At 36.5% G+C, this 24,151-nt stretch overlaps 3 protein-coding genes and 1 pseudogene across 4 annotated transcripts in view; 3 read left to right on the top strand and 1 right to left on the bottom strand.

The window, feature by feature from the left end:
• LOC114156967 (myelin-oligodendrocyte glycoprotein-like) overlaps positions 1-24,151 on the bottom strand; it is a 1,059,483-nt gene that overhangs the window by 30,112 nt on the left and 1,005,220 nt on the right. The gene's annotated exons all lie outside the window — the stretch shown is intronic.
• Positions 1-24,151, top strand: part of LOC114156942 (oocyte zinc finger protein XlCOF6.1-like) — a gene marked incomplete at its 3' end in the record, with an annotated part of 40,528 nt that overhangs the window by 10,183 nt on the left and 6,194 nt on the right. The window lies entirely within an intron of this gene.
• On the top strand, positions 5,468-9,460 carry LOC114156996 (gastrula zinc finger protein XlCGF57.1-like). The gene is made up of 2 exons (XM_028037682.1): positions 5,468-5,767; positions 8,043-9,460. The coding sequence occupies exons 1-2, from the start codon at positions 5,566-5,568 to the stop codon at positions 9,152-9,154; spliced, it is 1,314 nt and encodes a 437-aa protein (XP_027893483.1). The 5' UTR covers positions 5,468-5,565; the 3' UTR covers positions 9,155-9,460.
• LOC114156882 (oocyte zinc finger protein XlCOF6-like) lies at positions 12,639-19,156 on the top strand (annotated as a pseudogene).

A 24,151-nucleotide genomic window follows, 5' to 3' on the forward strand; every position in this document is an offset into this window, starting at 1 on the left:
TAGAAAGTTACTTTTTCAAGGAGTAATCAGTAATCCGATCAAAATTATTTTTTCAAAGTATCTATGCCATCTCTGGCTGTTCGTAGCTGTACTCTAATAATCTGACCAAGCTTAGTTAGTGGCTGCAGCAGCGATGTGTCTTGAACCTGCTCCCAAAACAAAAAGGCCGTGTATCTTTGATAAGAGGTAGTTTTTATCATCTACTGACAGATAAGGAACCAAAAAGGAATTTGGCTAATAATTCTAAACTTGAACAGAAAACCCAACATGTTTTATGTGTCATCATTTCCTTGTGACAAAAGGACAAAACACAACAGAAGAAAACCCGAAAATCCTCAGCAGCTGAGTCAGTGAAGTAGCTAACTATGCCAGTGCGGGTTATTTGCGGCCATTTCTTCAAGTCTCCATCCCTCCACTCAACAACTACAGGTAGCGGTAGAACAATATTGCCACATTTAAGCTGTGATACCAGGAGTTCCCACATATTTCATACCCTAAAACCTCTGTGGAAATCCGGTTAGCGAGTTGCTAACATGTAAACAAATGGAGGTTCCTGTTTGCGGCGGAAGTCACGCCCATAAATTACGCAAAGCCTCATGGGGGCTGGGAATTTTTTTATTTATTTATTTATTTTTTTTTTTATTGCAGATACAAAAATAACAATAACAACCTCAAACAACACGTCAATAACAGATATTACAAAAAAAAAACTAATATCACAACTCCTGCTGTTAACAAAACCAATTATATGCAAGGCTAAAACAAGTATTAAAATAATGAATAAAAAGAAAAATAAAATAAAATTAGATAAAATAATAATAATAAAAAATAATAGTAATAATAAAATAAAATAACTTAATCAGAGGGGACTACTAACTTAAATTCTTCCATTAACTCAAACATTTTAATTGCGTTTAAATTCTGCATCTTTCTCAGACATCTTTTAAAAAAGGAAAGATCATTTTTTAGAGCAGAGAATGAGAGGGAGCATTTTGCATAGCGACATTTATGGATATAATATTTGGTTATAATCATTAGAACGTTGACTAAAAATTCCAATTTTTTTTCTTTGATAGATAAACCGAATTTAATGTTTTGTAAGGAAATAAAATCCACATTTATTGTTCTAGAAGACAGAAAGTTTCGAAGTTGATCCCATAAGTTTAATACTTCTTTACATTCGTAAAACAAATGTTTAGTTGTTTCCAATTGAGTTTTACAAAAACCAAAATTTTCAACATTAAACTTAAATCTCTCTCTTAAGAACTCATTTGAAGGATATATGTTATTTATTATTTTAAAATGTAATTCTTTATATTTAGGAGGAATTGGGAATTTCAAATAATTTGTCCTAATTTTGACTATCATAGATTTCTTAAAATTTTGTAAGAGAACTGTGCTTTTTGTTCTTCCTGGGTACATAATATTTATAGAATACTGATTCAAAAACTTGTTATTGCATTTATTATCTCTAATGTCCACATGTTCAATTTGAATCTTATGGAGCCTTGGAATAAAGAAATTAGGTAAATTGTTTTTAACTGACTGAAGGAGGACATTAGGGATACTATGTAAAACTTTCTTATAAATTGTTAGTGAACAATCAACTCCATACTTCCTGTTAAATTCCTCCAAACTTAGAATATCACCATTTCTATCCAGTAAATGAGTAATTGACCAGATTTGTTTATTCCACCAATCTTATAGAAAAACAGATTTTCTACCACATAGAATGGCTCTGTTGTTCCACAGTGGGACATTATGAGGCTGAAGTTGTTTTAACATTAACTTCCACTGTAACAAAACCTGTTGATGGAAATTAGAGAGTTGTAGGGGGAGTTTTGATAATTCAAAATCACATTTCAATAACAGCTCAATACCTCCAACTTTTTGAAATACAAACGACGGTATAACAAACCAAATAAGATCACCGTTTTTTAAAAAGGACTGAAGCCATCTAATTTTTAAAGTACCATTCATAATTTCAAAATCGATTGCCTTGATACCGCCTTCCTCAAAATTTTTTAGCAAATCACTTTTTCTGATGTAATGATGCTTGTTTTTCCAAATAAAGTTAAAATTAATTCTGTTAATCTGTTTTATGATATTTGGAGGGACGGCTAAGGAATATGCAGGATACGTCAGCCTGGATAAGGATTCAGTTTTTGTTAATAAAGTTCTACCAAACAACGTCAAGTCTCTTTGAAGCCAAATATTTAAAGTTTTGCCATATTTATCAATGTTGTCTTGTAAATTTTTTCTAACACTGGTAGCTCTACACTTAGTAATCCACATGCCTAAGTATTTAATGGGGGCTGGGAATAAGGTGGGTAGCCCGGAGCTTTTCTGTGGATTTTTCTTCAACCACCAGGGGGCTCTTTAGCAGGAAGTGAATCATTGGAAGTCAAAATTGGAAATCAAAGAAGAAAGTGCTGATTTGAGAAACGAGTGAGAAATGTTTTCAAACTCATACCCCCAGCTTTTAAGTTAAAGGCTATCGATCTGTCAGTACAGATCGATAGAACTTCGATCAATAGCCGCTGCAGGTAAGCTCAGCGTGAACAAATCCATGATTGGAGACGAAGGCCTGCGTCCTTAATAGCAGATTGGAAAAGCGAGAACAGTGGTGATACCAGCTGCTTATAACCCAGTGCGGCTCATATATGTCCGCTTCCAGTTTTTATAAAAAACTTTGTGGGTGCGGCTTATAGTAAAGTTTGCTCTATAGTCCGGAAAATACGGTGATCAATTACGAATTTAATGTGGCACTTGATTTAATGTAATGTTTTGCCTTGTTGCTGAAATATGCTGCACAAACAAAATTTGATTGATTGATTGATTGTTACTAATTTGGCTGCGACTCGCAAGACAGTAAAGGCTGAGATTTAGTCGTGCTTTTGAAAGTTTATGTTGAGTGTGTGAGTGGAGCAATGTCTGGCAATATCAATGGTTGAGATTATAAAACACCTTAGTGTTTTGCTTTAGGCATTTTATGTCACTCTTTAATGTGATAAATATCTTGTAGCTACATGGAGGAAGAAAACAAGTGAAGGATTCCTTTTTTGATTGATGTTTAAAGGCTTTTGTTTTGTCTTTTTGTCCAGATCTCCCACAATGTTATGTGTGCAAAGAGGAGGAGGTTCTCAATAAAACAGAACCACAGAGGAACCAACTCATCTCTCATGGCTCTGCAGAAACTGAGAACCAGAATCAGGAAGGAAGCAATTCTGAAGACCCAGGAAAAGAGAGAAAGGAAGAACAAAAACAAAAGGAGAGATATGAGAAAACCAAAGAGCAGAAAGGCAGAACTGACATTTCAAAACAAAAGACTGGTGTAATTTATCATGCAGTAACTTACTCAGATGAGAAACCTTTTTCATGTGAGATGTGTGGAAAAAATTTCACCCTAAAAGGAACTTTAAATGATCATATGAAAATACACACAGGTGAGAAGCTTTTCTCTTGTGGTACCTGTGGAAAGAGTTTCCAAAAGAAAATAAGATTGCTTGACCACATGAGGATTCACACAGGTGAGAAGCTTTTTTCATGTGGGACCTGTGGAAAGAGTTTCACCCTAAAAGGCAATTTAAATATTCATATGAAAATTCACACAGGTGAGAAGCCTTTCTCATGTGGGAACTGTGGAAAGAGTTTCCGGAGGAAAATGCATTTACTTGGTCATATGAGAATTCATATGGGTGAGAAGCCTTTCTCATGTGGGACCTGTGGAAAAAGTTTCTTGAAGGAAAGGCAATTACTTAATCACATGACTATTCATGCGGGTGAGAGGCCTTTTTCATGTGGGACCTGTGGGAAATGTTTCTCGAGGGAAAGGCAATTACTTGATCACATGATGACTCACACAGGTGAAAGGCCTTTTTCATGTGGGACCTGTGGAAAGAGTTTCATCCTAAAACAAACTTTGGATCGTCATATGAAAATTCACACAGGTGAGAGGCCTTTTTCATGTGGGACCTGTGGGAAGAGTTTTGGGAGGAAAACAACTTTACTTAATCACGTGAGGACCCATACAGGTGAGAAGCCTTTCTCATGTGGGACCTGTGGAAAGAGTTACAATCATAGAAGTAGTTTAACTCATCACATGAAGACTCACTCAGACTAGAAGTCTTGAGCCCAAAACACCTCAGATCCATTTTGGCATCAGATCCATTGAAAAATCTGGTCGGATGATGTACATCAAATAGATCATGTTAAAGTCAACAGGGCTTTGCAGGCCTCTAGTGATTCCCTGTAACTACGTCTTCAACTGTCTGGTCAAGATAGACCTGAGGTCTATTTTCATCTATAAGCTTTTTTGACTTAAACCAGTTTTTTGTTTTACTTCTGAACCACATTGTATTTAGCCTTGTCACGATAAACAATAAATCAACTAATTATTCAATAAATGTAAATGAGCTCGATAATAAAATGAGGGAAATAAAATTGTTTGTTTGTTTTCATTGTGTCTCTCTCTTCCTACCAAAGACACTGGATGACAAAGTTTGGGACAATTAACCGGCCAGCAAAATTTGTTACTACAACAGGCCTAATTGTACTGAAGATCCCCAACAGTATCCATTAAATACTGGAGTTAAAGACGGGCTCACATTCTGGCAGGATTCATTTCTGTGGGTTTCAGTTTTCTTGATGTTCTGTGCAATGTTGAATAAATGAGTTTAGCTTTTACATTTTTGAAGATTCCATGTGTGACTTGATGTAAAATACTTCACATATTAAAGCAGTGAAATGTTCTTTTTTTATGTAGCTAGATCTCTGTGATGTTTGAAAAATAATCTAAAAAGAAATAAATGAGATCTGGTCTGATTTTGATTTAGAGCTAACCACAGAGAGCTTTTTATTTTCTCAAATTTTTGTTATTCTTTGCTATGAGAATGTAGTTTATTGAAAAGATATGTTAAAATATATAACAGTATTTTGAGCACAAATGAATTGAGCTTTGAGAATAATGTTTTCAGAATTTGAATCTAAATAAACACCATTGTTGCAGACAAAGTAACAACCGTTAATCATGCATCTCACACACATTTCCGTGTTAAATTGGGTTTTATATTAGTTTGATGTTATGTCGTAATTTTAAATGTCATGTTTTCATTTCCTATAAATTGAAAATCGTCATATTTTATTAACAGCTTTCTATGTGTTTTAATGCATAAAGATTGTGATATAAATGGGTCTTCAAATCATATTCTTATTTAGTGAATGAGTGTAAATTCCTGCTTACTTGCCACATATTTGGTGTATAATGTTCACAGATTCCTGGTGGATGCCCATCGAATGTTAGCTGATTTATTTTTATTTATTTTATTTTTTTTGCTTAAATGTGGGAACTCACATTTACATGTAAAGATTTAGATGCAGGTCTTCGCGTAAATGTATTAGTCTTAAATTAGAGCGGAACATTAAAAGCGGAACAAAAAGCTCGTTTGGTTTCATCAGGACAGTCGAAGTGAAACACGCGGAAAAGCACAAACCACGCTGTAGCGTTAGCTTTTCCTTTGCTGGATTTAGTGTCCTGGGTAAATACGGGAGTATTTGCTGTAAAAAATGTCTTCAATTCAGCCTCGTATGAACGAGCAGGTAACTCCTGCTGGAGAAACATTCACAGAGTTTAAACTAATCAAATTCAAACTCGAGGAAGAGATGGAGGATCAGACAGAAATCAACTTTAAGATGGAGGAAGAGATGGAGGATCGGCGCAGACTGCTGGAATTTACTCGGATACCGAAGATCATCTTACACCGGATAGGTACAAAAACCTTTTTTTAATTTATTTTTTTTACTAATGATACGGGTTAAAGGTTCAGTGGTTTCACAGGTTCACTGGTTCCATTCAGTTTGAGTGACCGTGTTGCGGTCCAGCGCTCCCAGACTGCAGCAGGTTTTAAACCTGCGTTTCCTCAACTCGCTTCTCCCCACCGGGTTTTCTGCTGCGCTCTGTGGTTGGAGACGAGGAGCCCGGTGTTACAGATTAACTGGTGGTTAAATTAACTGGTTGAAACGTATGCGGAATGCAGATGTTTCTATATTGTAGGTGGCTGTGTTGATGCCTGTTGAAAAATGCTACTTGTGTGACAAAACCGTCTTCAAAACTTTATTATAAATCCCATTTGAAGCAAATATGTTTAATGCTGCACGTGAAAATTATGTTTCAAAACAAGTTTATACAGAGCAGCGTTCAGTGCGCCACATAAACACTGAATTTGAGCAAAACCAGATCAATGAGTAACACGACAATCCCATTCAGGTTCACCAGAATAAATTAATTTAATCTCATGAATAGACACAATGTAAACCTAAATGGAAGGTTTCTGCTTTTTGTAACCAGCACTGATCAGAAAAACATTGGAATTGACTCAAGTATCTGTAATGTGATTTGCTTAACACTTGTAGCCTAGTGTGTGTTTTTGGCTCAGATCCTGCAATGTAACCTCACTGTTTCTGAACTTTCTCTTTTTTTAGCGACACTACTCACAGTAAGTGTCGCTAAACAATGAGGTTGGTGTCATCATATTTAATAAAATGTAAATCACATACCTGATGGTGTTGCTTGTGGTGTCTATGTGTCCAAATAGAGAGGAATGTAAAGTAATGTCGATAAGTTATACTGCAATAAAATCTCATCTAAATGATATAATTAAATTTCATTTCATTTCATATAAAGTTAACAGCCAATGTTGTAGTTGGTGGTGATATCCAAATTGACAAACCAAAATTATAATAATCAACGTTATTACATTACTGTCAGATCCCACCAACAGATTATGAGCCATATCTACAGTATTTGTCTGTGTGTTCTCTACTGGGAACCAGTTTGCAGGCTGGTGACGAGGGGAAAGAAATTTAAAAACAAAACGAGCCTCATTAAGACCTGAATTAACTAGTGACAGTCAAACGAGGTCCTCAAAGCAGATGTTTGTAAAAAAAATTAGGTGGCTGTGTCATTTCCTGATCAAAATGTGAAGAACGTAAATAAACGGATTAGAAAATGTCTGTTTCTCTATGATCTCTTCAAAACAATAATAATTCTTTGTATGTGAAGGAATATTCAAGAATATATTGAAATATCACCAAAATATACCACACTTCAAGAGGAGACTGCTAAACTGTAAGAATTTCTACCATCACCCAGCATTGTTAGAGTACTGATGATTATTTTACATCTTCTCGGTCTTATATTGACTGACATGTTCTGCAAAGATGTCAATAAATGTAAACGGTTCTGATATCATGCAAACTAATTCCTTGCTCACTTAATGGAAGCCACATTATTTTGTTTGAACCATAACTGGGCTGCAGACGCAAAGCTGTGCAATTTATTAATTTCACAATATCCTTACAGTTAAATGTTTGCCTGGCAAACCTGTTACACGATATTACCTCCAAAACTGCCTATAGTCCGGAAATTATGGTAATCAATTACAAATTTACCGATGGCGCTTTACTTAATGTAATGTTTTGATTGTTGATTCTATGTTGCATGACTTTGTGTTTTTGTGTTTGTTATGATGTAAAGCAATTTTAAATGCCTTGTTGCTGGAATGTGTTATACAAACAAAATTTGATTGATTGATTGTTACCAATTCGGCTGCGACTCGCAGAAAAGTAAAGGCTTTTGAAAGTTTATGCTGAGTGTGTGAGTGAAACAGTGTCTGACATCAATGGTTGAGATTAAAAAAAACATTTAGTGTTTTGCATTAGGCATTTTATGTCACTCTTTAATATGACATATATCTTGTAGCTACATGGAGGAAGAAAACGTTTTGTAATATTTGTCAGGAAGCCACTAAGTTAAGCTATCACCATCTTGTTTGCTCACCTGGAGGTCCATAATATCATATTTTGACTACATCTAGTTCCATTCTGGTCAGAAGAAACTCATTGGTTGAGTTAATGTTCATTCTTGTAAGATTGTAATTTTAGAATAACCCAAGAAAATCCTGTTTTGATTCATCAAGAGATTAAAGTGAAGGATTCCTTGTTTGATTGACATTTAAAAGCTTTTGTTTTGTCTTTTTGTCCATATCTCCCACAATGTTGTGTGTGTAAAGAGGAGGAAGTTCTCAATGAAACAGAACCACAGAGGAACCAACTCATCTCTCATGGCTCTGCAGAAACTGAGAACCGGGATCAGGAAGGAAGCAATTCTGAAGACCCAGGAAAAGAGAGAAAGGAAGAACAAAAACAAAAGGAGAAATATGAGAAAACCAAAGAGCAGAAAGGCAGAACTGACACTTCAAAACAAAAGGCTGGTTTAATTTATCATGTAAGAACTTACTCAGATGAGAAGCCTTTCTGTTGTGTAACCTGTGGAAAAAGTTTTTCTCGAAAACATATTTTAAATGTTCACATGAGGACTCACTCAGGTGAGAAGCCTTTCTCTTGTGTGGCCTGTGGAAAATGTTTTTCTCGAAAAGATACTTTAAATGTTCACATGAGATTTCACACAGGTGAGAAGCCTTTTTCATGTGGGACATGTGGAAATAGTTTCACCCTAAAACACACTTTAAATGATCATATGAAAATTCACATAGACCAGAAGTCTTTCTCATGTGGAATTTGTGGAAAAAGTTTTCGGTTGAAAATGTATTTAGTTAATCATATGAAGATTCACACAGGTGAGAAGCCTTTCTCATGTGTGTCCTGTGGAAAAAGTTTCCTGTTGAAAATGCATTTACTTAATCATATGACGATTCATGTGGGTGAGAAGCCTTTCTCTTGTGGAACCTGTGGAAAGAGTTTCATTAATAAAGGCCATTTAAATGTTCACATGAGAATTCACACAGGTGAGAAGCCTTTTTCATGTGGGACATGTGGAAAAAGTTTCACCCTAAAGCAAACTTTAGATCATCATATGAAAATTCACACAGACCAGAAGTCTTTCTCATGTGGAACTTGTGGAAAAAGTTTTCGGTTGAAAATGTATTTACTTAATCATATGAGGATTCATACCGGTGAGAAGCCTTTCTCTTGTGGGACCTGTGGAAAGAGTTTCGGGAGGAAAATGCATTTACTTAATCACGTGAGGATTCATACAGGTGAGAAGCCTTTCTCATGTGGGACCTGTGGAAAAAGTTACAGTCATAGAAGTAGTTTAACTCATCATATGAAGACTCACTCAGATAAGAAGTCTTAGGCTCAAAATACCTTGGATGCTTTTTGGTATCGGATCTAATGGAAAATCTGGTCAGATGATGTACACATCAAATAGATCATGTTAAAGTCAACAGGGCTGACCAGGCTGCTAGTGATTCCCTGTAACTATGTCTTCAACTGTCTGACCAAGATAGACCTGAGGCCTATTTTTGTCTATAAGCTCTTTTGTCTTAATCCTGTTTTTTGTTTTACTTCTCAGTCACATTGTACTTAGCCTTGTCACTATAAATCGATTAATCACTCAATAAATGCAAATGAACTCAATAATAAAATGAGTTAAATAAAATTGCTTGTTTGTTTTCAAGACGCCTCTCTTCCTTCCTCTCTAGCTTTTTCCTCTGCTCCTCTCACTACTCATCCTCACCCTGCTTGCTCTGTTTTTGTGTTGCTTTTTTGGAGCCTTCCTTTGTGCATCCTCTGAATCTACAGATTATGGATCTGATTAACTGGTCTTTCAATGCAATTGAGATCAAATTTTCTCAACAAAAAGACTGGGCACAGTAGAGGCCTCTTATCCTGTGGGAACACAGCTGGCAGGATTCAATCCTGGATTTATTCTTAACAGGACTTCTGCTGTTTTGAGCTTGTAAATACCTTATCGACAAATTTGTGACGTATTTGGCCAAACTAGCGAACGCTCAGACTCTTGGTGTGTACTGAGACACAAGCTGGATGCCCAGCTGAGACTCAAAAACTCACTAGCAGGATGGAATCGATCTTGGAGAAGTTACTAGCTTTGGTTCAGTGGAACGGCCACACTGATTGGGATGAACTATAAGAGATATAACGGTTAAAGACTCTAGGATAGACAGAAATTTTACATCTGCCTGATATAAAGAGAATTTGTTATTCTGAATCTGGCTCCCTGTGGCCTTGGCGGCTGTCTCCAATCTCTTGGAGTTTATGTAAACAAATGTCTCCTTCCCATCTCCTCACCCTCCTGATGTCAGCCGGGGAATCTTATGGCTGAACTCTCAAGGATTCGCTCTTGATTATTCCACCTTTATCAGACACTTATTTGGAGAACAGGCTGTGAGAGACATGGGCTAATCTGCAAACACGTCATAGTTACAGACACACACTCCCTGACCTCAATGTCTTTGCCAGCTTTTTTTTTTGTCTTGCCATATGTGCCATATCCTTCCTAATGTTGTCTTTTCATCCTATTATCAGTTACTTTTTAGATTATTGCCTGTTAGACACTGTGGAGTTCTCACTTTTAACCCAGAAAAGGAATTAGAACAAACTTGGAATCAAGAGACTCTAGTTTATTGGTCACTCTTTAGCTTATTTTTTTTACAAACTGTACAGTACTCACTATGTAGACCAATATTATACTTCTTAGATTAATTTTTAGATTATTATGCAGATGGACTCCTATTACTGCAACCAGAAAATGAATTAGAACAAACTTAGAGTCCAGAAAAAATTCATTCAGAACAGGAACATTAAGTTTTTATTATTACTTAGAAACTGAGGAGTACTCATTACTTTTACAAATTTAGAGCATACTTAGAAAGTCCAGAGAATACTTATGCTTATCTAACAACCCAGAACAGGGATTAGAACAAACTTAGAATCCAGAAAACTACGTTAGCAATTACTTTTTAGACTCCTGTTCGTCCAGCCCAGAAAAGGAATTGGACCAGAGGAAACTTACTTATACTTATCTACCAACCTCCAGCAAATTTAGTTTAAATCGTCACCTGCTGATTCACAAGTGAGGAGCCTTTCTTATGTGTGACCTGTGGAAAAAGTTTCACTCAAAAAATGAAGTTTAAATGTTCATATGAGAACGGCATCATTTGAACCTCAAGTATCAAGTAGTTTTATCTTTCCATGAAACTTTTTATTTTTATTTTAAGGGAACTTTTAATCTTCAAGTGTTTTTGAAATAATGTACTGTGTATTTGTAACGTTTTAAAGGAACAATGCATTGGAACATTTTTAGTTTTAGACTTAAACTTTTGTAGTCCTTGTGTGTTTATTTTTTGTTGTACTTGTACTTTGTTTTAGTTTCATAATTACTGTTAGCTGTTCCTGTATGCACTGGTGTAGTCACAGACAAATTTTGCTTCAGCAATAATGTTTCCTGGACTTTAATCTACATATACACTATTATATACATTGGATGTAGAGGTGTCTCAGAAAACTCTACGACATACACTAGACTAAAAGCATGAAGATGTGGTACTATACATTGTGGTGCAAACGTCAAATAAACAGACAATATCAGAGAAAGTACCAGCCATTAAGCATACACAACATCCACATTTCTGTATTATATATGTTTTTCTAGTAGTTTGATGTTATGTTGTAATTTTAAAAGTCATGTTTTCATTACCTGTAAATGAAAAATCATCATTCAACAGAAATAAAGGCTTTCACACATCCATCTATGTGTTATTAATGCATGTAATGTGTTAGTAATAAATATTATGAGATAAATTAGCTTTTAAAGTGATTTCCTCTCCTCTTCTCACTACTTGTCTCTTCAGTAACCTTTCATGTTTCCACCTCATTGTAAGGCAGCATGGGCCTTTTATCACAATACAATCAATTATTATCAAGTCAAAACAACAAATCTCTGTGTTCCTCTGAAACATATATAATAATTCACTGTTTAACTTTACAACTGAGTCTCAACCTAAAAAACTATAACCTGATTGTAGTGGCGATTGTTTGTCAAACCAAACATCCGATAAAAGTTCCATATGCCACTATAAGGTACTGGGGTCAAGATTCTTCACGCAGGCAAAAGAGGTTTTATGTCCAAACTTGTTGATTATCTTGGTTGCTTTTATTTTCCTTTTCAGCAAAAATTTACAACGTTCAAACTTTCCTTTGTTCTCCTGTCTACTTCTGTTGCTCTGGTAAAAACCAAAGGCCCCAAACCCAAATGCCTGCTGGTCCTTTACCACTTATAGAAAGTGGATTGATCCACCTTACTTCCTGTCTTAGAAAACAAATAAATAAGAACAAATAATAAAACAAAAGATTTGCAGGTCAACAATTATTGACCTGCAAATAAACTCTGCAAATAATACACAAACTAGAAATTTAAGAATAAACAAACAAAATTCAAATGGATAAAGAAATAAAGAATAAATATCTCCAACACTGATATAACTTTAGACTATTTTACAAACTGAAAAGATCATACTCAAAAATTTACAACATATATATCCAGCATGTTTCTTCTGTAAGACTCAAAATACCTTTGATAACTGACTCCAAACCCACATTTTTTGAGTAACTTTATTTTATTAGTCTGATGAAATATTCGCCTCATAAATGCTGCGTTTCTTCATAATTAATAGACATAAAAGGTATGGAAACATCCATCTCTCTGTGTAATTATTCTATATACTATTTTTGTTTTGTTCAGAGGAGACTCAACGCGGAAAATTCAAGGTGGGAACTAAAAATCGTTTACAGTTTCTTCAGTGCAGCCAAAGTGAAACACCCAGAAAGTCACATAGCTCAGATGGTAGCGTTAGCTATTGGCCCAGTCCAGATACCCATGTTGCATGAATTCTACTTTTTAACTGAATACGTCACATGCAGCAATGAATTATGGATTTCTGCAAGTCCGCCTCGAAAAGGACGGAAATAGGACCGGAAATGGGCTGGGCGAAGGGCGGATGTGGAGAATGTGGGACAGACTGCGAACTCAAACCCTTCAATATGAGCATGAGCATGAAGAGGGAGGGCGAGTCCTGGGTCAGGACCGCTGTTCCCTTACAAGTTTGTTAGAGGACGGGTTTGGTGTTTTAGGTAAATATTTCCGTGTTTCCAGTGAAAATGTCTTCAGTTCCGCCTCAGAGAGAGTTTATCAACGAGCAGGTAACTCCTGCTGGAGAAACATTCACAGAGTTGAGAGAAATCAACGTTAAGATGGAGGAAGAGATGGAGGATCAGCGCAGACTGATGGATTTTACCCGGATACCGCAGATCATCTTACACCGGATAGGTACGAAACACCTTCACGTTTTAGTCAGCCGTGTCATGGTTTGGATCTGAGAATACGGGAGATGTCTCCGTCCGGTGCGGCTGTCAGAGTGGAGGGGTGCTGCTGCATAACACGGAATATTTACAGGAGGATGTTAAAACAAGAGCAAAGAGGTAAAGAGGTAGAAATGGTTGTTTTTCGGCCAAAGTTGGCGTTTATGTCTGCTTCATTTGGGCCAACGTTGGAGGGTTCTGGGCTTTACACAAATAATATTCTCAATATTTTCACAGAAACGCCCAACTCTCGCTGAGAGCAGGAAGTATTTATACTCAGATCTGTCCGTGTGTGTGTGTGTGTGGGTGTGGGTGTGTGTGTGTGTGGGTGTGTGTGTGTGTGTGCGGCCTCCTGAGCCAGTCCAGGTCCTTATTTGGTTTACGCATATCTCTTGGCTGGTAATTTCCTGAAATGCTAACAGAGCTTCCTGGAATTGTCCACAGCTGGGACCTTTCAACATTTGGCCCGAAACGTGTTTACAGCAGTTTAGTGATCGCTATTCCATCTCTCTCCAAATCTGAATTCCTTCCTGACTTCTAGGTCAGAGAGACCCAGTCCATTTGACACAGTCCATTTCCTTCTGCTGGAAACATACTGTAGTGAAAACCAGGCAAACAACTTAATTATTAACTCTTAACATAACTGTATTCCTCTACACTTCTTTCTTTCTTTCTTTTTTTTAAACTAATAGCCTATAGATTTCTCATTGCAATGGCAGATAACCCATAATAACAAATAACATACATTGAAATAAGGAAGGCAAAAATGTAAAGATTTGACATCTATATTCTAAACAAGATCACAAACGGTAGACTTTTTAAATATATGCAATTTTGAAATGAAAAACTGTTATTAAGCCAACCTTTGCAAATAGATATAGACAGAAACCATATCTCAAAGGAATATCTATTTAAATGAGGTTCATTACTTATTGATGTAAAAAGAAGATCTATAGGATTGATCAGGGATGTAAAATAAATACAAAGTGGAAAAAATAAATTCCAAGTAAAAATATGTGAAATCTTTCCCTCTTCCAACGCAAAACAAGAAGGAAGATTAATTAAACAAACTGCTTAAGAAATGAAATATGAGGAATAATCATGATTTAACCAGCCCTTTTTTGAAAGACAGTTTTGTTTATAGAGATTTCTTAACTTTTTTATTTTATTTGTTGCAACCTGTGTTCTTACATTATTATTAACATTATGTTACTTTTGAAATTGGTCTCAAAACAACAATATTATCGTTTACCGCAATAATTTCTGGGACAATTCATCGCCTAGCAGAACTTATTCCGACTGTCCTGACATCACCCACTTCAACCACTGTATAATAATGCGTAATAATTTAAAGTGTAAATTTCTACAGGAAGTCTTAATTGTTCCTGTGCCACCAAACAGGAAGTGGCTTTAACTTGAACGTTAGGTTCCTGACAAATATTGAATATTCTCCACGGAGCTAAACTGAGCCTGACTGAACATAACAGAGTCATTCTCAATTGCTTATTGCAATTCCGCTTATCAGTGGCTGTCGATCGATCAGCCACTGATCATAATCAGCCGATTAACGTGAAAAAGTATGTGATCGCTGATCACTGTTTTTGTTGCTGATCACCTGTATCTCACTTGGCAGCCTGCAGAGACCCTCTGTGCAGCTGATCTCCTCTTTCCTTCACACTGCGAAAACATGCGGCAACAAATCCTAAGTGATGTTGTGTGGAACTTTAATGCTCTGAGAGTGAAAGGGGAAGTTTGCATGTAGTGACGGAAAAATACCTGGAAGGTGAACGACGTCAAAATGCATCAACACGATTTAATATGACATGCAAAAATCAAACACAGAGTGGGTTTGGTGAGTTATCAAGGCTCACTGCAGGAAAAAAAAGACATCCAGAGCGATCAGGCAGCAGGTAAAGCATCACACAACTACCAACACTCAGCCGGATGAGCATGACGGTCAGAGACTAAACAAATAACACAAAAAATAACTAAAATCATTGGACCAGCAGTGGAAGACGCTGAGTTCTGCTCTCGCTGTTGAACCACCGCTATGTTCTACTGATATTTTGCAGACGTATCGCCGTTCGACCTCCACCAGACATTAAACTCTCACATTGAACGTCTGCTTAAAGCTGCAGCTTAAAAAACTACTTTTTACATATGTATTAAGAAGTTTGCTGTCCTAATATGAGACAGATAATCTCTGAATAAAAAGCTCCTGTGCCTCCTCCTGTGTTCTGCAGAATTACTCAGCTTGGTCAGAAACAACCAACCAGAACCAGCATTAATCAGCTAGACCTGCTCTCAGAAAGTTTTGATTTAGCAACTTAGGGATGTTTATTGAATGCAACCTGCATTTGACTTTGAATTAATGTTTTCTTCTTTTATTTGATATTATTTGATATAGGCACTGTTATGAGATTTATTTGAAATATGTATAATTTAGGCTACTGAGGCCCATACTGTTAAATGTTATTTTGCTGATTGCAGGTTTTTCAGTTGTCCTTTTGACTTAATGGCTGCTGTATTGGGCTGCAAGTATTTTTCATGTATTTTGTCCAAATCTGGTGACGTTATTGCCAGATCATTTTTTCATTTTGCCAGATAACATAGTAGCATTTATACGTAGCGCAAAAAAAGCTAACAGCCAATCCAGGTGGATCGGCAATGATCGGCCCTCATGCGTGATTGGTATTGGAATCGACAACAGAAACCTGATCAGAGCTTCGCTCATTGGTAGGATTGGAATGGTGGAGCGACATTCGCCAGAGCGTTGCTGAAGTACAAGGGCTTTTCGAAGTTGTTTACAACTTTAATTTTTGTCGTTTCAGTGATAAAGAAAAGAAGATTATGAAATGATGGCTGGAATAAAAACAAGAAACTCTTATTTATTTTTTAATGTGCATTGGAAAACAAACTGTTCTATGTATTAAATGTTTTCAGTATAGAACTACGTTTAAGACTCTATGGTATTAAGCTTGATTAAATCAAGCTGCTGTTTGGAATATTTTTTTGGGGGAGCCACTAGGTTAAGCTGTCGCCATCTTGCTTTCTCACCTGCAGATCCATAGCATTGATTTCTATATCCATTCCCGTCAGAAGGACTAAATTGGTTAAGTTAATTTTCATACTTATAAATTTGTAATTTTTGTCTTTGAATAACTTGAAAAGGCGTTAAGTGATTAAAATCAATACTTCCTTCTTTTACTCATATTTAAAAGCTTTTGTTTTGTGTTTTGTGCAGATCTCCCACAGTGCTGGGTGTGTAAAGAGGAGGAGGTTCTCAATGAATTCAGCAACCAGGAGAGGAAGTCCACTTCAGGTAAAGAAGAACCAGAACATCAAGAGTTCAAAGAGGAAGAGAAGCAACTCTGCATCAGTCAGGATGAAGAGCATCTTGTGCTGAAACAGGAGACTGATGACATTTTGGTGAATCCTCTTAATGTGCAAAGAATCCACAATGAAACAGAACCACAGAGGAACCAACTCATCTCTCATGGCTCTGCTGAGGATGAGAACCAGGATCAGGAAGGCAGCAATTCTGAAGACCCGGGAAAAAAGAGAAAGGAAGAACAGAAACAAAAGGAGAAATATGAGAAAACCAAAGAGCAGAAAGGCAGAACTGACACTTCAAAACAAAAGCAGCACAAGAAACCTCACACAGGGCAAAAATCTTATTCTTGTAAAATTTGTGATAAAATCTTTTCTCAAAACAGTAACTTGATGAGACACATGATAACTCACACAGGACAAAAACCTTTCACTTGTTCAACCTGTGGGAAAAGTTACATACAAAAGGCTGGTTTAATTTGTCACATGAGAATTCACACAGGTGAGAAGCCTTTCTCATGTGTGACCTGTGGAAAAACCTATGGCACCAAAAGAACTTTAAATTGGCACATTATGATTCACACAGGTGAGAAACCTTTCTCATGTGTGACCTGTGGAAAAAGGTATCGAAGGAAGTGTGATTTACAGAGTCACATGGTGATTCACACAGGTAAAAATCCTTTCTCATGTGTGACCTGTGGAAAAACTTATCGAAGGAAGTGTGATTTACAGAGTCACATGCAGATTCACACAGGTGAAAAGCCCTTTTCTTGTGTAAATTGCGGAAAAAGCTATCGAAGCAAATATCCTTTAAATTGTCACATGAGAATTCACACAGGTGAAAAGCCCTTTTCTTGTGTAAATTGTGGAAAAAGCTATCGAATGAAGTGTGATTTACAGAGTCACATGAGAATTCACACAGGTGAAAAGCCCTTTTCTTGTGTAAATTGCGGAAAAAGCTATCGAAGGAAATCTAATTTGAATTGTCACATGAGAATTCACACAGGTGAGAAGCCTTTCTCTTGTGGGACCTGTGGAAAGAGTTTCATCTGTAAAGACCAATTAAATGTACATATGAGAAGTCACACAGGTGAGAAGCCTTTCTCTTGTGGGACCTGTGGAAAAAGTTTCATCTGTATAGGCCAATTAAATGTACATATTAGAAATCACACAGGTGAGAAGCCTTTTTCCTGTGGGACTTGTGGAAAAAGTTTCACCAAAAAAGACACTTTAAAAGTTCATATGAGAAGTCACACAGGTGAGAAGCCTTTCTCTTGTGGGACCTGTGGAAAAAGTTTCATCTGTAAAGGCCAATTAAATGTACATATGAGAAGTCACACAGGTGAGAAGCCTTTCTCTTGTGGGACCTGTGGAAAAAGTTTCATCTGTAAAGGCCAATTAAATGTACATATTAGAAATCACACAGGTAAAAAGCCTTTCTCATGTGTGACTTGTGGAAAAGGTTTTCGAAGCAAATATGAGTTACAGAGTCACATGAAGATTCACACAGGTGAAAAGCCCTTTTCTTGTGTAAATTGCGGAAAAAGCTATCGAATGAAGTGTTATTTGCACAGTCACATGAGAATTCACACAGGTGAAAAGCCCTTTTCTTGTGTAAATTGCAGAAAAAGCTATCGAAGCAAATCTAATTTAAATCGTCACATGAGAAATCACACAGGTGAGAAGCCTTTCTCATGTGTGACTTGTGGAAAAAGTTTTCGAAGCAAATATGAGTTACAGAGTCACATGAAGATTCACACAGGTGAAAAGCCCTTTTCTTGTGTAAATTGCGGGAAAAGCTTTAAAAGCAAATCTAATTTAAATTGTCACATGAGAATTCACACAGGTGAGCTTAATTTCTCATGAACAAGCTGATAAAAGTTATTTTTCTATAAATGGCAAATAACTTATCACATGAAGACTCACACAGGTAGAAAGCCTTTTTCTTGTGTGACTTGTGAAGAAAGCTTCCGCAGCAAATTTAGTTTAAATCGTCACATGATGTTTCACCGGTGAGGAGCCTTTCTCATGTAGCCTGTGGAAAAAGTTTCACTCAAAAAAAAAAAAAGAGTTTAACTGTACATATAAGAATGGGATAATGTGAACCTTAAGTATCAAATAGTTTTATCTTTCATGAAACTTTTTTTTCATGAAAAAATTTTTAAATGAGCTTTTAATCTTCAAGTGTCTTTTAAATAATGTACTGTGTATTTTTATAAGTGATATTTGTAATGTTTTAAAGGAACAATGCACTGGAACATTTTTAGTTTTAGACTTAAACTTTTGTAGTGTGTTTATTTTTTGTTGTACTTGTACTTTGATTTAGTTTCATGATTACTGTTAGCCGTTCCTGTATGCACTGGTGTAGTCACAGACAAATTTTGCTTCAGCAATAATGTTTCCTGGATTTGAATCTACATATACACTATTATATACATTGGATGTAGAGGTGTCTCAGAAAACTCTACGACATACACTAAACCAGAAGCATGGTTCTGGTCTAGTGGTTGACTTGGTTTCTGTATATATTTCTGTATTATATATGTTTTTCTAGTGGTTTGATGTTATGTTGTAATTTAAATGTCATGTTTTCATTGCTTGTAAATGTAAAATCATCTTTCAACAGAAATAAAGTCATTCACACATCCATCTATGTGTTATTTCATGTGATGTGTTAGTAATACAGATTATGAGAAAAATCAGCTTTTAAAGTGAATTCTAAAACTCTAAAACATGTATAATAATTCAGTGTTTAACTTTGCAACTGAGTTTCAACCTGAAAGACTATAACCTGATATAATAACATTAGACTATTTTACAAAGTAAAAAGTTACAATATACATTCCAACATGGTTCTTCTCATCACGACTTAGGATTGGACACACTGGTCTAAATAGATCACTATTTTTGATAGGGAAACATCAGACAGGGAAATGTGACTGCAGGGAAGATGAGACATTGGAGCATGTTATTTTAAGTTGCAGGAATGATCTGTTTCAGAGAAACAAGTTAATAAGAAACCTTAGTAATATGAAAATGAAATTTGATATTGTTGATTTATTGCAAAAGGACTCGGGAAGCAGAGGATATCAGGCTATATTTGATTTTTTTGAAACAAAGTAAGTTATATGATAGGATATAGTTTTTTTTTGTTTGTTTGTGTTGTCATGTGGTCCACACTCTTTACCAGTTGGTGGCGGTAATGCTCACCCAACGTTTTTTGTCAACCGCCAATAAATTTCATCAAGAAGAAGAAGAAGAGATAACGGTCGCTAACACTGATGTTTATGAGCGCTGTGTAGCTGTACTCCTAGTAGAGATATTTTTATTTACAGGTAAGCTGGTGATGTTAATAATAAACTCTATGTTATGTTATTGTGTTCTGTTAAAAGACAAGTAAAATTACATTGTGTGATTTAAGTATTGCAATCCTAAAAATCCTAAAATTTCTTAATTTTAGGATTTTTAAAAAAAGTTTTAAGAAACTTTCTTAAAAGTTTCTTAATCTAAATGAATAAATCCTAAAAAAAAAAATCCTAAAATTTTGTTTTTAAATGCGTTTTTTAAAAATGCATTTAGTTGTACATAAACTAAATAATGTCCGTTCATACAGTTTAGGCTCCATGAAAAGGAGAAATTACGTGTTAGAGAAGGCGTTCCGGCATCCTTCTGAGAATTTATTCTCTAACAATCATGATTTTTCTACATCAAGTAAAGAAATTATTTCTAATAAGATCTTTATAGAAGATCACATCACAATAAAATGTTTTTTAACTCTTTTATTATCAGTAAAAAAAACAAAAACAAATGTTTTGATCATCATGGAGTTGAAGTTTATGTCAACTGCATTCAGTTTATCTAACGTCTTTTTAGCCTCTATTGAAGTATTCCACCATGTTGGCCATTAAGTCCCAGTTAGCTTTTCATCTGGACACTTAGTAAAAAATCATAAGCTTGAATTTTTTATCCTGATCTGACTTAGAAACAAACCACATGAATTCTGCAGAATTTTACCACAAAATTAGTTTTGCGGTTCCTTAAGTGACTGAAAAAAATATGAAAAGAACGAAGCAAAACTGACTTTGTCTCATCCTTCGCCTCTGCCTCTATATTTGAAATTCAGGACAGAGACGGTGTTGTAATTTCCTGCATAAACATTTATGATTCCTGAGAAAGGATCCGAGAACGCAAATCATCCTGAGTAAACAGCAGCAGGCGGGGAACTGTGTTCAGCTCCAAAGGAATCATATCAATCAACGTGTGAACAACAAAAGTGTCCAGTAACTACTTGCTACATGTCAGAATTGGTCAAATATTTAATGCTCCAATATGCATCAGCAAATCACCAATTCAGTTCAATGTAAATAGAAATTAAATGTCGTAATATCCAGTATCAGGCAGTCTTCTAAAGACAGTGTTGCCGTCATGGTATGCTAACTGTTCCAATAGCTAACATTGGAATATTCCAATATTCCAATATGGATTTTTCTATATCTAAATGTGACTGTGCGGTGAAGCTAAAAATTAAACTACTGTAATAATTGGTGCAACAACAGTTTGTCAGAAATATTTACAAATAAAATATAAATGGGGCATATGAGATCATTTCACCTCCTCTGGGTGTCACAGACACAGAATCTGAGCACCGGCAAGAGGAGCGTTTATATCTACTAGCTGGGGTTTATTTAACTATTTTTATGATTTACTTCATTTGTAAGAAATAAGCTATGTAGGAATATATGTGTGTGCCTGTGTCGCATTGTGCCTGTTTGTGTTTGTGTGGGTCAGACACACAACGTGTCCACATTTGTGTGCTTGTGGCCTGTATTTGTGTGGCTCATAAGCATTTTGTTGATTTTGTGCTCCACTTACATGAAGCGCATTAGGGTTGTGTTTGTGTGAGTCGTGTGGAAATTAGGGCATAAGCAAATTATCACTGATATTTAAGATAAGTTATAATTTGCTTATATTAGAGATAAGTGAATTATCTCTAAGATAATAAACAAATTATTACGTATCTCTAAGATAAGTAATAATAGTAATAATTATCTTATTAATTAAGATAATTATTATTAATATGCAAATTATTACGTATCTCTAAGATAAGTAATAATTTGCTTATTATTATCTGTAATAAGTAATAATTTGCTTATTATCTTAGAGATAAATAAATTTTCTCTAAGATAATAAGCAAATTATTACGTATCTCTAAGATAAGTAATTGTGTGTCTGTAATAATTTGCTTGTCTTAAGCAAATTATTCTCAGGTAAGAGAAGATCCTACATCATGGTCCTGCTGCTGGCCTCTGGTCTGTTGTCTCCTCCCCGACTCTTTGCTCCTTCTATTGTGACAATAAACATTTCTTTAAAATATATCAAAAGCAACAGTGAGAACAACTTTTGCAAAGAAAAAAACAGGACTGGGTTTATTCCTGGCAACAACTAGCTATTAAGCAATGCAACATGGCTCAACAGCAACAGCAAGGGCCCCTCCTTTTCCAGTTCAGGCATTCGCCTTGTTAGGCCTACGACAAAGATTATTTGCCCACAGCTGATGAAGCCAATAGGACCTCATCACATCTGCAAAAAGCAGAGACGAGATGCTAAGGCCACTAAAACGGATCCCATTAAAAAACCTTGACTGCATTTAGAAACTGGTGGGAAAGGGCAACCTGTGGAGAGCAACCTGTGGAGAGCAACCTGTGGAGGGCAACCTGCGGAGAGCAACCTGTGGAGGGCAACCTGTGGAGAGCAACCTGCGGAGAGCAACCTGTGGAGGGCAACCTGTGGAGAGCAACCTGTGGAGAGCAACCTGTGGAGGGCAACCTGTGGAGGGCAACCTGTGGAGAGCAACCTGTGGAGAGCAACCTGCGGAAGGCAACCTGTGGAGGGCAACCTGCGGAAGGCAACCTGTGGAGAGCAACCTGCAGAGGGCAACCTGCGGAGGGCAACCTGCGGAGGGCAACCTGCGGAGAGCAACCTGTGGAGAGCAACCTATGGAGAGCAACCTGTGGAGAGCAACCTGCGGAGGGCAACTCTCACTATGTTTCTCTAATCTGAACCATTTGCAAATTCAATTTTCTAGAAATTAATACCTTTGTGAGGACAATGTACATTATAGTCAATAACCCCAATTTAAATCATTTTTGAAATCCTGGGGGGAACCGGAGCACCCGGAGAAAACCCCACACTAACACGGGGAGAACAGACAAACTCCCACAGAAAGAGGCGCCTGGTTGAGAATGAAGAACGCTTTTCTGTGAAGATGCAGCGCTAACCACTGCATCACCGTGTTGTCCTTTTTTGTTTTTTAGTCTAAAATATAAAATGTAAGTTGGGGTTTTGAAAATGGTTCAGGACTGACCTGGACTCTTTAACTAGTTGCTTGTTTTAGAGGTTTTCTTGCTTTTCTCACCACAAATGTTTCTCCAATCGGAACCGTTTGCAAATTAAATTTTCCAGATATTAATACTACCTTTTTTGAGGACAATTTACATTGGTCAATAACCCTAATTTATATGGTTTTGGAAATCTGTGGGAAACCGGAGCACCCGGAGAAAAACCCACGGTCATTTTTTTGGGGGGGATCTAAAATAAGAAATATATTTTGGGGTTGCAAACGGTTCAGAAATTACATTTTTTACTAATCGCTTTATTCAGAGGCTTTCTTGCTTTTCTTCTTGAACATTTGTGGTTTTCTGAGCCCCAAACAGTGTCGTATCGTCTTCCACACTGATTTGTCCTTGGCGACTGCCCCCACTGGTTCCTGTGACAGATTTTCCACAGAGCGGTCCGTCACGTCCATGGATTCCATGTTACTCGGCATGTTTTCCATAAAGTCGTTTACCTGGTTGGGAGAGGCATCAGGAACATCAATGTTTTCTGACAGGGTTTCCTCTGTCAGACGGTCCTGATCCATGGACGCAGTGTCAGAAACCTTGTTTTCCGGGGTAGTGTCTTTCTCTTTTGGTTCTTTTTGTCTCTCAGGTCCTAATTCGTGTTTGTGTTGATGATCAGTTTTCATGTTTCCCTGCTGTGAGTTAAGCTCACAGCTGGAGGGAAGTTGTTGAAAAGCAGTCAGTTGTTTTAGGAGACTGTCCTTCTCAGCTTTAAGCTCGGTGATAATCTTCAGGACACTCATCATTTGCTCTGAATAAGTTTTAATCTCTTTATGTATATGCTGCTTAGATGTTTCTAACTGCTGCATTAGAGTCAGAACATTTCCTTCATATCTGGCTTTTAGTTCGTGGTAATTAACTGTTGCGAATTCCAGAACAGATTGCAGATGTTTTATTACCTTAGTTGATTGCCATTGGAGGAAAGAGATATCTTCTGCATTTTTCTGGTTGAGGTTGTCCTTCTCTGCTCTGAGTGCCTTGATGAGCTCAATAAGTTCATGCTTGGTTTTTTCCAAATTAGCTTCTGTCATATGAGTCACATCTGCTTCATACCTCGACTTTAGTTCTTCGTATGAACCATTAACCTGCTCTAGTTCTCTCAACAGGTATTTCTCGGATTCCTTGAAGCTGCTGATCTCCTTGGACATTTTCTCTATTAAATTTTGGTCCTGTCTGATCTTGTCTTCATTGACCATCTGCAGGTCAGCCTGACGTTTGATCTCACAAATGTCTGCTTCAGATTT

This window comes from Xiphophorus couchianus, chromosome 14 (genome assembly GCF_001444195.1).
Source record: "Xiphophorus couchianus chromosome 14, X_couchianus-1.0, whole genome shotgun sequence".
Lineage (NCBI taxonomy): Eukaryota > Metazoa > Chordata > Actinopteri > Cyprinodontiformes > Poeciliidae > Xiphophorus > Xiphophorus couchianus.

Coding starts and splice junctions, on each gene's coding strand:
- LOC114156996 (XM_028037682.1), top strand. CDS start 5,566: ATGTCTTCAATTCAGCCTCGTATGAACGAGCAGGTAACTCCTGCTGGA. Junction 5,768..8,042: donor GATCATCTTACACCGGATAG/GTACAAAAACCT, acceptor CTTTTTGTCCAT/ATCTCCCACAATGTTGTGTG.